Source organism: Cylas formicarius, unplaced genomic scaffold (assembly GCF_029955315.1).
Source record: "Cylas formicarius isolate icCylForm1 unplaced genomic scaffold, icCylForm1.1 PGA_scaffold_3__17_contigs__length_32017465, whole genome shotgun sequence".
Lineage (NCBI taxonomy): Eukaryota > Metazoa > Arthropoda > Insecta > Coleoptera > Brentidae > Cylas > Cylas formicarius.
Window position 1 is genome coordinate 21,901,024 of NW_026844326.1, and position 16,553 is coordinate 21,917,576.

At 33.5% G+C, this 16,553-nt stretch overlaps 1 protein-coding gene across 3 annotated transcripts in view; it reads right to left on the bottom strand.

The window, feature by feature from the left end:
- Positions 1-16,553, bottom strand: part of LOC132699664 (serine/arginine repetitive matrix protein 1) — a 75,193-nt gene that overhangs the window by 22,984 nt on the left and 35,656 nt on the right. For all 3 annotated transcript variants that reach the window (XM_060666507.1, XM_060666505.1, XM_060666508.1), the window contains 5 exons: positions 12,034-12,067; positions 11,467-11,636; positions 11,135-11,344; positions 798-885; positions 545-740 (listed from right to left, as the gene is read on the bottom strand). In XM_060666507.1, coding sequence (XP_060522490.1) covers positions 545-740; positions 798-885; positions 11,135-11,344; positions 11,467-11,636; positions 12,034-12,067 — 698 coding nt within the window. The remainder of the gene's footprint in view (positions 1-544; positions 741-797; positions 886-11,134; positions 11,345-11,466; positions 11,637-12,033; positions 12,068-16,553) is intronic.

Consider the following 16,553-nt stretch of genomic DNA (forward strand, 5'->3'; position numbering starts at 1 on the left):
AGACGCAAGAAGCTCGAAATATCGTCTCGAACAAATGCAAATATCGGTATATTTAACTACATCTGGGTTACGTATCCTCTTTAAGAATTACAAGATGAATAAAGGGGCACTTTGCTGAAATATGCTGTGGACGACAATCAGCAGAAGTCTAAAAATGTGAACAATTTTAAGATAAAAGGTAACGTTACATTTCATTTGATTACTAAATGATTTACTTCAAATAATGTTTAGCATTGTGCAAGATGGCGTCTGTTTATTCAGCTTAAACTTAATAGGAAAAGCTAACCGTTCTAATGAAACACACACACACCACACACACACACACACACACACACACACACACACACACACACACACACACACACACACACGCACCTAAGTAATTATGCACTGGAACGTCCTAAAAAGCGTTTTAATTACACTAAAATAATAAATTTTCGCTAATTTGGTCCACTGCCCTGCGTTGTCGACACACCATTGAGTAATGTCGACCGACCGATTATCGTCAATTAAAATAAAATTAGTGACCGCCCTGTCGTCATACCTCTGTGAACTTTCCTTTCGAAAATTTTGTTCTGGAGCGTCTTCGGGTAACTCGTCGTCTCTGACTTCTTCATGTTCCGTGGTCCTTTGAGTTTCGGTGACGATTTTACCGTCAGGCAATACGGAGCTGAGTTCTCTGGTATCTTCCGTGTCGGTAACCTTTTTGCTTTTCGTCGTGTCTCTCACCAAACGGGGGCCTGAAACGTTGATTTTGCGGCTCGAGCATTCGACGAAATTTATTTCCTATCGGTTACCTGTGGATACTAGAGTTTTTCCTCCCTCCGTGGATCTTAAAACGGACCTCAAATCGGATTTGCCGCTGTTTACCGCCGCCAGAAAAGCCTGCAGGAATAAGTGAATTCAAAATGTATCTGATTGTTAATGTTTTCATTCAATTTGCAAGCCTTTGGAAATTATACCGGGTTACCAGATATGAATGTAGAGTGCTGTATCTGGGAAACTATTTGTCATAGAGGATTTCGGTAAAAAAGAAATACCGCTATAAATACATTCAGACTTCCGTGGTGGCCGCCAGAGGGGGTATTTCAATTTTTAAAGTGTTTTTCCAAATCCATTTAGATAATGCACGAATTACGTGAGTCATAATAGATCCTTTGGGTAGCAGTGTTAAACACGATCTTCTTTTGGATACTTGAAATGTTCTTATTTGACAATCTTACACCAAGGTGACAATGATAATTATAGAGAAAGGTTTGTAGGGTAGCCATTTAAATTCAATATGGTTAGTTGTTGATTGTTCTTGAAAATTTTTATTTGGTAGCTAAACTTCTCTCTATTACGCCCACGCCGTGTAAAAGATCGATTTCAACAGAGGCGTACTTTTAGTAATCAAAAACCAATAATAAATATTTTTTTAAATAGAGCAAAAATGAAATAACAGCAATAAGAAGAAAACACGATAAGAAAAAAGGTGAAGCAACTTTTTTCTAATTTAACTGTCGATATATGGAACACACTGTATTCGAGGCTAACAAGATAAACCGTAAGTCTCTGGGCGTAAAGAAAGTTTCAATTTCCGAATCAAATTTAATACGTTCGTTATTCAAATGTGTAAAACCTGTTACCGTGAAATTAAAACCTAATTTCCATTGATCGAGCAATTGCCAGAATGCAGACACGTATACATTTTTTTCATGCGAGTTCCAAAACCTAAATCAAACATTTTTAATTTTGTATTTGTATATGAAAAAAATGGCGCTCGGCACTAGGATTGCAGCCAGTAGGATAGCTTAAATAAAAAGGTGTAATTATTTGTAATAAAGTTCAAGGATGGAGGTGTTTTTAAATACCGCAAACATTCCGAGTTCACTGTACAAGGTGAACTTAAAAGTTTTTTAAGTCAGCGGCATTTGAATGGCACCAGGCATAGGCGCCATTTCCAATAAAGATTTGCTTCATTATAGCAAGTGTCTTCAATTAAATCCGTATCTTACATTTTTTTGCAAATATTCCAAATATATACCACCCATAAAAATATTGCATAAAGCCGATCAAACAAAAATAATAAGAAATATTAACATTTTGGAGTTTAGGTGAATCTAAATTAGGCACAACCTGACAATCTGGCAACAACAATTACAAGCATGAAAGCAATCATATCATTAAAATCAAAACCAACCAAAACCAAGTTAATATATAGGGTGTCCCACAATAGTAATGTCATTACGTAATGTCCTGACCGTCCCTTCTTAAGAAAGTGCTTTTTCTAAGAAAAAAGCCATTTGTTTTAACTTTCCTCACAATTTTTATGAAGTATATGTTGAATAACTTAAAAAAATGATTTTTGTTTCAAGGAAAAGCAAAGATGTGTACAACAAAAGTTATGAATGGTTTGAGATATTAATAAAACATTACTTCATAAAATTCTGAAACACACTGTATAAGCTTCAGTGGAACGTTTCGAGTGTCCGAATCAAACGCAAAAGTTGTCGACGCCATTTTTGTAACGTTATAAGTTGTTACACCTGTAGACGAGCCTGCGATCGCTATTAAGACTAGACAAGCATGAAGGCCTTCGTAATGACGAATAATACGGTGACATTTAAACTAACATTAAAGATCATTTGATGCTAGGATGGCTGTTAAAGTACTTTCATAGTTCCCTGGCATTTTGTTTGCGTTATACAGGGAGTTACATTTTAACTCGTTAGTTTTGGTGTTTTCCGTAGCAGATTTTTGAGATGTCGTGATTTCGGTGTCAGAAAGAGAAATATTTGTAAACTTCACGCTTTATTAGGCACAACAACAAAAGTTACATAAAAAATGTGTATGGCACGTTGAAATATCACACAAATGATTTACGATTTATCTGATAATTGGATCGTATGAAAAAGTTTGCGGATCAGAATTCGTCACGCTTGTCCAATCTGGACCGTTTTGGAATGCGACTTGAAAAAAATCTCAATTCCCCAAGAAAGGAAATATTACGAAATAGGAATGTCGCTGTAGATTTAAAAACCGATTTTGCGTTTTTGTACAAATACCTAAGAATTCTGGCGGAATTTTGTAACCAAAATGGTTCAATTTGATTTTTGAGAGAGACACAAGGTTCAACGGAAAAATTCATAACTTTTCAATATTCAATATCTAATAATAATAAAATAGAAAGAAGTTTTTCTCTGTATTTTTGAGACTCGACTAAAATATGGTTCAAATAACAGTTGTAGAGATTCCAATTACTTACAACTTTTACTTCTAGCTATTTTTCGATGGTAAATCTGCTTGCCTTAAAAGCACACCCCACGGTTATTTGTTGCTGTCCAACCAGTTTTTCCCATTCATGTATGAGTATACTGATGGGAATTTTTATATTTCAAACATAATTTATTGGCACTGGTCTAACAGGAAAAATTAGTTTTCTCTCAGAGTTATAAATAATATTAGGAGAAATTTAAAACTGTACGAAATACCAGCTTTCTGAATGTACGTCCAGTTCACTAGCGAGTTTGATGATTCAGAGTCTTGGGTGTTTCAAAAAAAGTTTCGTTAATGTTTAGGAGAAACAAAATATTAAAAAATTACGTTCGTTAAAAATTACTGCTGACAAAATTTTAGAATTTTTACAGGAACGTCGCCAATCGGGCGGTGTTCCGAACTTTTTATTAGGATATTTTTAATTTTTTTATAGAAATTACGATTTTTTGAATATTTTAAAAAAGAAAACGGACAAAAGTTTTTTAGAGAAATATTTTTTTTTACTATTTTTTTTATAATTTTTCTTTCTACTAAAGAAAAAAAAACTGATATTGGGGTTATTTGAGGTTATTGAGGTAAGGAACGCTGACCGAATGAATATATTATTTTAAGTAATTTTTATGAACGACAACCGAACTATCTCAGGGAATAACGATTATTTCAGAAACAATTATGAAGTAAAAAGACTGTAAATGATTTTGAACTTAAATATTGTCAGCAACAACTTTTATGACCCTATTAGATATCTTAAGCCGTTTTAGAAATATTTAAAAAAAAAACGATTTTTTGGTACCCCATTTTCAGATGTTTATAAACCAAACCAACGTAATTTTTTAATTATCTGTTTACCTTAGAATATTTCGAACCGTTTTTTGAAACTCCTTGTATATTCAACTGGGCTGATAATAAACTAAATTAATAGTTAAGCTTGCAGAGTCTGTATTATTTATGTAATAGGCGTATTGAAAGTGGCTATCGAATTATCTAATAACTAAACAATTATTTTACAGAGCACGTAGTGAATTTAGCCATAAAATCTAGTTTTTGAATAATAAATATTATCAATATATAGCCCGGTATGGGAATGCAATTTCCTAAACGCAAATTGGATGGGTAGAAAAAGCACCATTAGAGAAACCCATTAACCGAAGAGATCCTTACTTGTCGTTTTCTCTCGAGTACAGATACGCACAAGAGAACAGGTTCATTTTCAAGGTCGCCGGATAAAAACTTCGTATTTTCATCAACGGTAGGTGCCCGATATCACTTGTCACTGAACCGACATGTTCACGCGTCCATATGAACCGGGTTTTCATTCAAGACTTTGCGACCCGATCAAGAAAAACCGTCCAAATCAAATTAGGAATGCTGGAGCGACAAAATAGCAAAGTGTGTACCGGACAAAGGTAGCCGAAGGAATTCTTCGATGGTAAGCAAAACGTAAGTTGCGGTGAACGGATCAGTGGTTCGACTAGTCCCCCCCTTCTGTCCCCTTCGATCATATGGTGTCGCTCGTACAAATTAAAGAGGTTAGACGTGTTTACAAGCGAAAATCGAATGGGCATGTGTCAGTTTTTTTCTATGTCGAATAATTCTGCGTCTAGGAATTCTTATGCGGGAAAGTTATTAATTAAATCACGGTTTAATTAATGCACTTTCGGACACCGGCAGATGACCGTAGAATGGCGTCAAAGTATTCGACACCCTTGGATCTTATAATGCGACTGCCGAAATTTCAAATTAATTTTTTTCTATTGAAAAAAGCTTGAGCAATAAAACTCTGACACATTTTTTTTCCATATCTATTAATATACTGCAATATTATAACAAATGACAATTTTTTTACCACCAAATACACCAGACACCACCAGTAAGCAGCCTCACGTAAATAAGATTTCCATGTAATTGATTCTTATTATTACTAAGTATTAATACAAAAATTAAAATTTCTCACTAACTGCCACCTAACTATTATACGGAGTGAATCAAACTTTAAACCCGATATAAACAAAATAGGTATTTTAGACCTTACTTAATTATTACTTAAAAGCAAACGTTTCATCAAAATCTCACTCGAATGTGTAGGTTTTAGAAATTAATTAATTATCGAATGATATAGGCAATAAGATTCTTAGCAGATCATCAACAAATTATCGTTTTGGCTAATTATACAATTAATGATCCCACCTGTTAGACTTAGATGTTACAAATATTAAAGTTTTTAATCAAAGCAATATTTGGTGGCAAACAACATATAAGCTGCAATTAAATACTAAGACTTACTAAATTTGAAAAGGCTAATGATATAAGCCATAAACGCATTTTTCAAAATTGCTCAAATTCTAGTTTATTTCCAATAACTGAAATTATCAGTAAATATAACAGCAGCACAATTGGCGTAAAATGAGATACATTGTTTTTAATTTAAAATATATGCACACAGTGGTCAGTTTATGACACACCAGTTGATGTCAGGAAATAGAAGAGATTGAACAAAAAGTTAAATGGAATGCCCTATATATTAATACTGATTTCGATAGACCATTATTAAAACATGAGTTCATTCATGTGCAACAGTATGCGGGGTTTAAATGCAACGTTTCAGAATTATTGACGTTCATCTTTATTTATGGCCCCATATTTAAACCGTTTTATCTAAGGTATTTCAATGAAGTTGCAAATAATCTTTGAATATAAAAAACATACTCTTGTCAAACTTCTCCCATGATCAGTGTTCTGATTTTTTTCACATGTACTTCACTTGTTGTTTGAAGGGCGAATTCAACGATATACGAGGTGTGTTCAAAAAGTAAGGTGACTTTTGTAATTGGGCGGGCTCCGTTCATTCGATCTTCGATATTTTTTTTGTTATGTTGGTACACATGTCCCTAATATATCTTCACAGTTTCAGTCAGTTTCCACGTTTACTTTTTTTTGTGAGACAGAAGCGTTAGCTAGGTTTTCTGTGCTCGGCGATTTTCTGCTGTGAAAAAAAATGAAACGAAGAATTTGCATAACATTTTGTGTAGAAAATGAAACACAGTGCTGGAAAACACTTGTAATGTTTACAACGGCATATGGTGAATCTACTTTCAACAAAAACAAAATGTTTCTAAGTGGTACAAGCTGTTCCAAGACGTCTGAGAACAAGCTGATGCCGACTCTCGCTCTGGACGCCCCAGCACGTCTATAACTAATAAAAGCATTGAATAAGTGAAACAAATCGTATTGAAAAATCGTCGAATCACTATTACAAAAGTGGATGAAGGCGTCGGCATCTCCATTGGCTCTTGCCATGCAATTTTTTTCCGAAGTTTTGGGTATGAAACGTGTAGCAGCAAAATTTGTTCCGAAACTGCTTAATTTTGAACAAAAGGACCGTCGAAGGAGCATCGCTCAAAAGCTCTTAAACGACGTGATGATCCTGATAAGCTCAAAAAGGTCATAACTGGTGACGAATCATGGGTATATGGTTATGACGTCGAAACCAAAGTCATTATCGTGGCGTAGTACATCAAGAGTTCCTACGTAATAAAGAGTATTACCTTGAAATTATGCGCCGTTTGCGAGAGGCAATATGAAGGAAACGTCCGGAATTGTGGGAAAACAATTCATGGATTTTGCATCACAATAATGCACTTGCTCACTCATCGTTGCTTGTGTCTAACTTTTTGGCAATGCGACTTTTTCCTGCTCCCAAAACTCAGGAAATCCATGAAAGGAAGGAGGTTTGGAACGAATAAGGAGATAAAGAAGTCAAGGTTATATACCAAAAAGTACTTACCAGAAGTGCTTCTAGGATCAGAAAAATCGTTGGCATAAGTGTATTATATCTGGGAGGATTACTTTGAAGGAGGCGACATTAATTTTGATAAATAAATAAACAATTTTGATAAAACTTAAAATCCACCTTATCTTTTGAACACACCTCGTATAATGTGAGCGGCCTATAAGCCACAAGATGGTCTATATGGCCGTTCCGTTCCATTTTAAGTCATACATATAGTGTATGCAGTCTCTAAATGAAGTATTGTATTTCGAACAAACTCATATTCACGTATCTGATCTCTGAGTTCTTGGGCAGTGGTTGGTTTATGTTTATACACTAGGTCCTTCAGAGTACAACCCAGAAAAAGTCGAGTGGAGTTAAGTCTGGGCTCCTTGGGAACTTCCTTGCAGGGTGGATGTTTCAGGATTGTCTTCACAGTGCAATAGAATATCTACCTGCCTTTTTCCACTGAGTATCTGAAGACCTGCTTTCTTTTTGTATTGCTGGCTTCCCTCTTTCCCAAACTGAAGGTAGATTTTGTAAAATATTTTTTTTCATTCAATATTCAACAATACCAATTTTCTCTTACATAGTAAACATTATCAATAATTATCAAAAATAATTGATAGTGTAAATACTATATGAAGGAAAATTAGGTACTAGTATACGAACAATTATTGTTGTCAACGCTTATTATTGCAAAAATTCATGACTATTGGAGAATTGACGCTGCATCTTTGTAAATGTTCTTCAATTCTACAGGACTTTTCGAAACTGATGACTGTAAGCTTTTTATAAATACTAGAAACAATTTTGAAATAACTTGGATAAATCAGTTCAAATATCGGGCCAATAATGAAGATGAACGTCAGAAATTTCAAAACGTTGAGTTTAAACCCCATACTGTTATAGATAGTTAAAGTCCTCTTTCAAAGGTCTAACTCTAAGTCAACATTAATATACAGGGTGTTTGATTTGAAATAAAAAAGTTGGTAGTGGATATAATAAATAAATTGTCTAAATTTACCCAAGCAACTTTTGTACTCAACTTTTTATTCAATATCTTATAGTTCCTGAAATAATGCGGTGGTGCATAAACTGGCCCCAGCGTGTTTAGTCGTTAACTGGTTCTAGCTGGATTTATAAAAATAGAACAGTTAAAATCTAAATAATCAACAATTGTTTTATATTAACGATTCTTATAAAAAAGACAGCTCGTTAATAATCGTAACTTTTAGTAATTTAATTGGTAAAGGCAACTGTTACTGATATTACTGGTAAAAAATATTCCTTCGGCTTGACGTATCTGTCTTGTAAATTTGTATTTTAAAAAAAATGGATATCTGGAGTCCTAGAAGACACTTATGAATGGAATATCGAAAAATCACAAAAATCAAAATCAATTTTGCTTCAAAAAATTAAGCAATCACAACCGCCGACGGCGTATCCAATTATGAAAGTGGGAGTCACCGATATTCAAGCAACAAAAACTACTGGTCATGCGCATGTAAGACCCAATTCAAACATACACTCCTGAATAAAATAAGACAAACACGTTGATTTTGAAAACTTTCAAGGTAAATATTACCGTTTAGGTATGATATCTTTTGTCATCTCGGGCTTGATTGTTTTTTAAAGAATTGTCGGTTAATTTTTAATACCACACATTGTGTAGAAGATTGGGATTAGTATATTATACAAGTGCGGTAAATGGCATTTGACTCACGAGTTTATTTGACACGAGTTTTCAAGAAACGAGTGAGTTAAACAGTTTACCGAACGTGTTGCATACATACTTTTCTACGACCGTTAGTCTTTGGGTAAAATTTTGCAAAACACGAATACATTCACTGACATGACTGTCAGAATTGACAAACGTCAAAATTCAGAGCGTGGGAAATATCTCCGAAAACATCCGATTGCTCCCAAACCCGTGCGGTAAAATTCCGGAAATGTCCGAAGTGGCTCGGATTCGTGGGAGACGAAACTGACGTAGTAAAGCGACGCTTCCCGCACACTCGATCGGTGCGTAATTAGGTATTTTACAGAGGGGAGTAGAAAACATATATTAACAGAGTAGTGTAAAATTATATCGGTGGTAATTTTTTTTTTTTTTTGGTAGTAATCCCCGGCTATCATTTTAATATAAAGTTTGAAGCAATCACAGAAATTTATCATGAATGTAAAAAGCGTAGACTGTAAAATAATTTAATAATAATAAGATGCGAATGTACACAATTGTTTATGTTTTATAGAAATAGAGTGATCTCCATTTTGTTTGAACTTTACGTGACTATACCTGTGTCATTTAATATTAACTGGATTCGTGGCGTTTTGTGTGTGTGTTCTATTTCGTTTTTGCAAAAATGAAGTAGAATAATACATAATGAATTATTTTTTTATAAGTAAATGTAACTACTGTAATGTAAGAACTGGAGCAGTAAAAATGAGAGCAACCATCCATTTTCATTGAAAATTCAAGATTTAATTTTACTCAGATTTAGCACCAAATCAATACAAGAGACAAAAGTAAACATAGATATTGGAAAAATTAGAATATCGTAAGTGAAGAGGTCGCAGACGCTTAAGGGCAATTATTTACCGTTCCATTAAGCACTAACGACTTCACCTGTCAGTTTAAAAGGGTAGTTATTCTTCAATAAAGAGAAAATGTTCCTTTCCAGTAATTAGCTATTTAGTTAAGCGCTGAGAAATTCCTTAAATGACGAAAAATTCACTTACTCAAATGTTTTTGAAATGAAATAGTTCAATAAATACATAACAACTAATTTAAAAGTTTAACAATAACCTGATGATAAAATCCAATTTTCATTTTCATTGCCTGAATTATATAATAGAAGCTCATTTCCAACTTCTCCCACGAAGCGGAGAAACTGCAAAATGGTATGCCATATTTGGTAAATTAACATGAATGAGCATACCAGAAAAACTTAATAACTTCTAAAGCCTTTGTAAAGACTATTCGTGTGGTTCTCTCTGTTACACAACAATTCTTCGAATGCACATAGGCGTCCGACATTGACCGGCTAGGAAATTGCGCAATGTCATTATTTTCCTGATCATGAAAATGAAATAAGTACCTCATTTTGGTATTTAAAAAAAATATATCTTGGTTTATTATTTCAAACTAAATATTTCTGCACTTGCAATTATTTCTAAAAATTTACTAATTAGGAATAGTAGTATTCTGCATCGCATTAAAGGAAATTTAATTATCAAACACAATGCTGAATATTATGCAATGTGTTCCATTTGATACAAAAAGTTTCTTGACGTTTTTCTATCCCTCGTTATTATTGAACCAGAACGTACACTATTTTTATTTAATTAATTTATTATATTTACTTATTTTATTTGTCTCGATAAATCCTAATCGCAAAAAAACGAAACCAAAATTTCGGCTTTCAGTTAATATATATAAGAGTATTAAAGCAAAAATGACCAAAAAAAGCAATGATATTAAAAATTTAATAAAATATGTGGTAGGTATGTATTTTAATTCCTTATAGACGATTTGCAAACCAGATTATCCAAATTTTCAAAAAAAATATTTCTGTTTTCTTTACCATCGACCATCATACCACGGGTATAAAATACAAAATAATTTCAACATATTTTTATAGAATCAATAATTATTTTGTAAACGGTGCTTTTATGTAGAACTTATGAACTTTGCTTGATTAAATATGATCAGTTTGGTTCAGTGTCCTTTCTTTATTATAGACTTGTGCAATTTTGTTTGATTGTCATTGTAGAATTGCAACGATTTTTTTTAAATATACTCAATTATACAAACAAAATTAATAAAAAAAAATCCAAACACTTGCAAATTGAGAAATCCTCGCCGTGCCGCCACTGTCTCGGCGAACGACGCTTATAAAACAGATCTCCGGCCACATCGTAAAGTAATTCATGATAGGTCATGTATCTTCAACTCTTTTCGCATTACCTGTGACGACATTTTGCTTTGAAACATTTTTTATTTTACCGAATGTTTTGCATTTCAATAGAATCAGAACCAGCAGATTTGCTGAATGATCGGCGCATTTCGTTATATGATTAATTAGGTTTTACGATAGTACTCACTTCTTCGCTGATGTCGCCCAGATGTTGGACATCTTCAGTTTCCTTAACCTCTTCAATTTCCTCTCGGGACACCACTCTCCGCTCCTTGACTTCTCTCACCACACCATCCGGATTAGGTACGGGTACCCATTCCGACCTGTTGATGAGAGTTCCTCTTTCGCCACCTTCTAGAGCCTTGGACCCGTCTAGATCATCCCCGAGCTTTCTATGCTGAAAAATGGAAGTAATTTTATATCAATTTCTTAAACTAATGGAAGTCAATTGAAATATATCGAATATTTTACAATATAAGAATAATTTTTTATTTTCTTTGATTATTTTGTAAATCATACTTCAGTTTGATGGTGCTCTTGAGTTTCTGTGTCTTCGGTGGTGTTTGTCGTGACCATCGGACCAGTGTCTTCCACCACCTTGCCATCTTCAAGGACCACCTGTCTCTTGACCCTTGTTTCGATCTGTTTCGTATTGGTTACCTCAGTCTTCTTTTTGCTTATCCATTCTTCTGCAAGCGTAGGAGACCAATTAGGAAAAGATGATCGTATGGTCAATAAAATATTTAAAATTAAATTGCATTATTGTGATCTATCTAATCTAAGATTTTCTAATTGTTTAATTGTATTACGAGTTATTTTAATAATAAAAAAATAAAGGTATTACTTTTATCCACAGCTATCAACGTTCGATTTACTATATTAGCAATTTAAATAGTTAAATTATAGTTAGTTTACATTGACATTTGCTAATCCAATTGGAGCTTGACTTCTGATTTGGATTTGAATTTCGAGTTATTGAACACATAAATAAATAAAAAGCGTAAATTTCCAAATTCAGGTCCTCTAGTCGAAGTTGATCTTTCAAATAGAAGACAATGGTAATTATTATTGGGAAGGGATGCTTACCTTCTTTGGTCGTAGCAAACGTATCGGCATCGACCTGCACAGAAAAAATAGACGGTTCAATATAAAGTCTCGTGATATAAGTCACTTTAATTCCTGGACATTTTCTGAAATTTTGACCCGCAGGCCCTTTGATTTTTATTATCACCACCATTCAACATCACAATTTAACCATAACCACGCCCTGTCTCGGACAACCGCGCGCATAGCTATGGCAACAATATTTTCCTATACATTCAACGAATTACTTCGTATGCGTATCGTACTGTGACAGTGCTATAACCGAGCAGGAAAAGTCTGCTGTAAATGGGGGGCACCAAATATAGCGCCATTATTAAAATTTTTGTGTATCCTGTGACGTATTCACGTAACCTGGGTGCTCATTTGTATGCATCGTCGTCTACGCAATTCGTGTAAAGAAAAAAGTTGCAAAATCAGAAACTACACGAATTTCGCGATAGAAAAAAAAAACAATAAGACTTGTCAGCGCGGATCTGTGTTGCAAGAATTTATGCAGAAAACCTGGTGGTTGACGGCAAAGTACAATAGACCCGAAAGAAATATCATTGCCCAATAGCGGCATAGAAAACATTCCGCATTTGCATTTTTGAATGCGGCACGTCACACGATCTAATTTTTCTGATAAAACTTGACGAAAGAATCCGCGTAGTTCGATCAGTACGTTCGATTATCTAAGCGTTTAATTTTTAGAGCTCGTAGTGGAAAACGTTTGTTATAAAATGTCTGATCCACAATGTGTTTTTGTTACTTTTAAATTTCCACTTTTTCAAATTGTATGGGTTAAATTAGGCAGATTATATTTTTGCCATATTCAAAATGCTTTAAAAAATAACGTCTAATACGAAATGCAGAAAATTTTTTTTTTGGAACGGTGAAAGTTTGAAAGTATCCTTGCTAGATTGTAATATATCTATCATAATATTAAAATCGAATAGAATAGAATATGGTTGTAGCACTTCGAAAAAAATAGATCAAACAAAAGCATTCTAGCAAAAGTTTTCTAGCATTTAGAATTTAGAATGCTGCTCCAAACTGAATTTGTTTATGAATAATAAGTTTCTTGACAATTTTTTGGGCAATTTTTTTATTTGGGACTTTTTCTTACAAATTATACAAATATTACCAATTGAATTTTTCATTTTTTAATCAGTTTCAGGGCGTGTGGATGCCGCATGAATTAGAGGAAACATTTTTCTAGGATCTAGAAAATTTGTCGCATGCATCAAACTCAAGAATACAGGAACTTTATTCTTTAGTGTAAACTGTAATTATATATATATTTAAATTTTTTGTTTTATTTTTATTTCTCGTCATAAATGGATTCATTAGATTATCCTAAACTTTTATATGCTGCTTATTCTCAAAAAAACGAGATGAATGTGTAGATGTGACGTGAATTAATGAACGTGGATGTGAAAAAACATGACTACGTAACGAATAACGGTCCGAATTTTGGCTTGACGTCAATATTTCAACAAGTTTCCTTCGGGGAAATGGTCCGAGTTGACAATAAATCTGAAAATTACTGGTTCTCGACCGAGTGAATGAAAAACACAAAGTGCAATTATTCATTCAACGTGTGTCTCCACCCGAAGCCACTAAACCCAAACGATATTGACCTAAATGTAAGACTCTACCACTCACGCACACTAATTGTTGTATAATATCGTTAAAAGAGCCATATTTCCTTTGAAACGCGTGAATTGTGTTCGAGTAGGCATTGTCCTGAAAACAAAATGCCGGTGCTTTATTCTGTCGACAGTAATGGTCATCGCTTATAACAATTTTCCATTGCAAAACCGAGAAAGATAAACATGTTTTACAAGAGCAGCTCACACTGCCACTTGGCGCTTGCACAGTTATAGTTTACTTTATACTTTATTACTTCATAGATCTCTCAAAAACGCACTAAAACCGGATGTTTCTTATTACATCGATCTGGAGTCATGGTTAACTGGGACTAATTTTTTATGTCAAATGTCAGGAATACATAAAACGCAACTATACTAATTTCCATGAAGTGCGTCGCTTAAGCATTACTCATGTAGAATGTTTGTTTATAGCTCAATTTTGATAATTCTTTTTTATTGGATTAATTTTCACTGAAAGGCACTAAGGATTTTCTTAAAGTTAAATATGGTTAGAGTTTAATTAGGAATGATGATAAGAACTAAATACACTTTACAACGCTGTATTTTTTTAATTAAAAAGGGTTTTTAATTTTCAACAAATAATGAAAATAACAGAAATATCAAAATTGATTGACGTCGACATACTGTTTCCTTTGTAAAACCAAGTTTTGACATGGAGAAGCGAATATTCAAAAGTGAAATTCTCTAGTTAATTTATATTTTAATGTTGATTACATTATATCTTTCGAATTATTAGATTTATTAATCCTGTTGTTTTAAGATGAAACTACAAAATAAATGTCCCCTATTTATTTATTATTTTTGAAAGCTGTTTAATTACAATTTGTAAGATCTTAAAATTACATACAAAGTATTCATTATTTATTTTTTTAAAGCATAAAAGACTAGTTACTTTTACGTAGTCCTGAATACGGATCTATTGATTGATCTATCTATTGTTGATCTATTTCATTTAAAAACATCTCTAAAAGTACTTCTGATTTTCCGCAACAAAAAACTTGAGTCGAAAAAACCGTTTCATTAATGCTTAACCGAACTTCATGGAAATTAGTATAGTTAGGTTTTATGTAGTCCTGAATTCGTTGACACTTTGTTTTTAAAGAAATCCCTAACAGCCCTACTCTATATTTCACATCAAAAATTAGTTGGCCATGGCTTTAGGTTGATGTAAAAAGAAACATAAGGTTTAAGTGCGTTTCATCAAAAAAAAGTTATCAAAATCAAACTGTAATCAAAGATTTTACAATGATGTACAGCCTTAATCGGGGCGCAAACTATATAACACCCGGTATCGAAACATTATAAAAATTGGTATACTTGTGTTCTAAGTACTCCTGATTAAGCATTCGTTGCCAACTTATCTTTTTAAAAATCCCTAATAGTACTTGTCTATTTTCTCTCTTTTGTTAAATAGTCCCAGTTGGCCACGACTTTAAGCAATAAGCAAAACAAGGTTTTACTGTATTTTTCAGAGATCTATATAACAAAAAAAAATATCAAAATGGACCCATATACAAAGATTTCACAAGAGTGTACAGTTCTTAAGTGCGACACAGTGTATACAGGGTTTCTCGTCACTAAGGTGTTTTCTATCTATTTTAACAAATCATTTTATATACGAAATTCGTTTGTACGAATGGGCTGTACAAGTTTCTATAGCATAAATTTTTCATAGCACCAATCTTGATATTTTTTAAGGGAACCCACAGTTTATTTGAATTTTTATGCCAGGCATGCATATCAACTCATTTAATCAGTCAAATTCAATATCGACTTTTTTATGCAGTACTTCAAAAATTCAATTTTTTAATAATGGAACTCCCTGTATATTATTTATTGACTTGAATCTGCACTGGGCACTAATTTCTAATTACATTATTTTTGAAAAGCATTCATCTAAAAACATGTAAAATAAATGTCTATATTTTTCACAGTTTTTCATATATTTCTTTCATACGTAGAATTCAAAAAGATGTGGATTTACCTAATTTTGGAAATTACAAAATTAATCGGTTGGGATTGAGTATTTGCGTTGTTAAATAACAATTTTAGTAACTTTGAGTAACATCTCGTAAAAAAAGCTTTAAATCAATAGATCAAATATTTAAGTTTACAGACGTTGGGGTGATCGAAGCGTAATTTTTTGCATATTGAAAACAAAGCGTTCAAATTGAAAATGACATAAAGAAAGTCAAGGCATCACAAAGGAATATGCGGTTAACAGATTGATCTACTTTTTTGTAATACCCTGTCAGAGATCAAATTCTACGTTGACGCACATAATTTTTCGCCCATTGCATTTTATATTTTTTCGCATATTGCCGTAGCTCAGTTGCCTTGCGTGTTCTGCAATCATACGTTGGGTTGTTTGACATTTCGAAGCAGAATTAGAAATGCCATCCAATGACCGTTGGGTTGTGGTGTCACTTTTCGGTTGCGCATGCGCGTGATCGCACACGTGCGCAACTGGAACCAACCTATTACGTTCAGGTGCTGAACGCTCGCGATATCGTATGGGCATAGGCGTTAAAGGTTTTTTTTTTACTGGTATCGGGCGTGGAAACATTAGTAGATCTACACTTGGCTAATTGGAAATTCGTGTGTGCGCATGCCGACACAACGGTAAACGTAATCATATAATTAATGGTCGATTTATTAGAATATCATTATCGACGGGGTTATGTAAAGGCCTTGGTTCAGATCGGGTCACTCGCAATAGGCTTTCAGAATTATTCGCGTGAAACTGTCTTGATTATGGAAACTTAGCCATTATTTATAACGCTATAACGTACGAGATTGTTTATCTGCGATTGCTTGAAAGGACCTTTCAATAGAGTAATGGTCGATTAC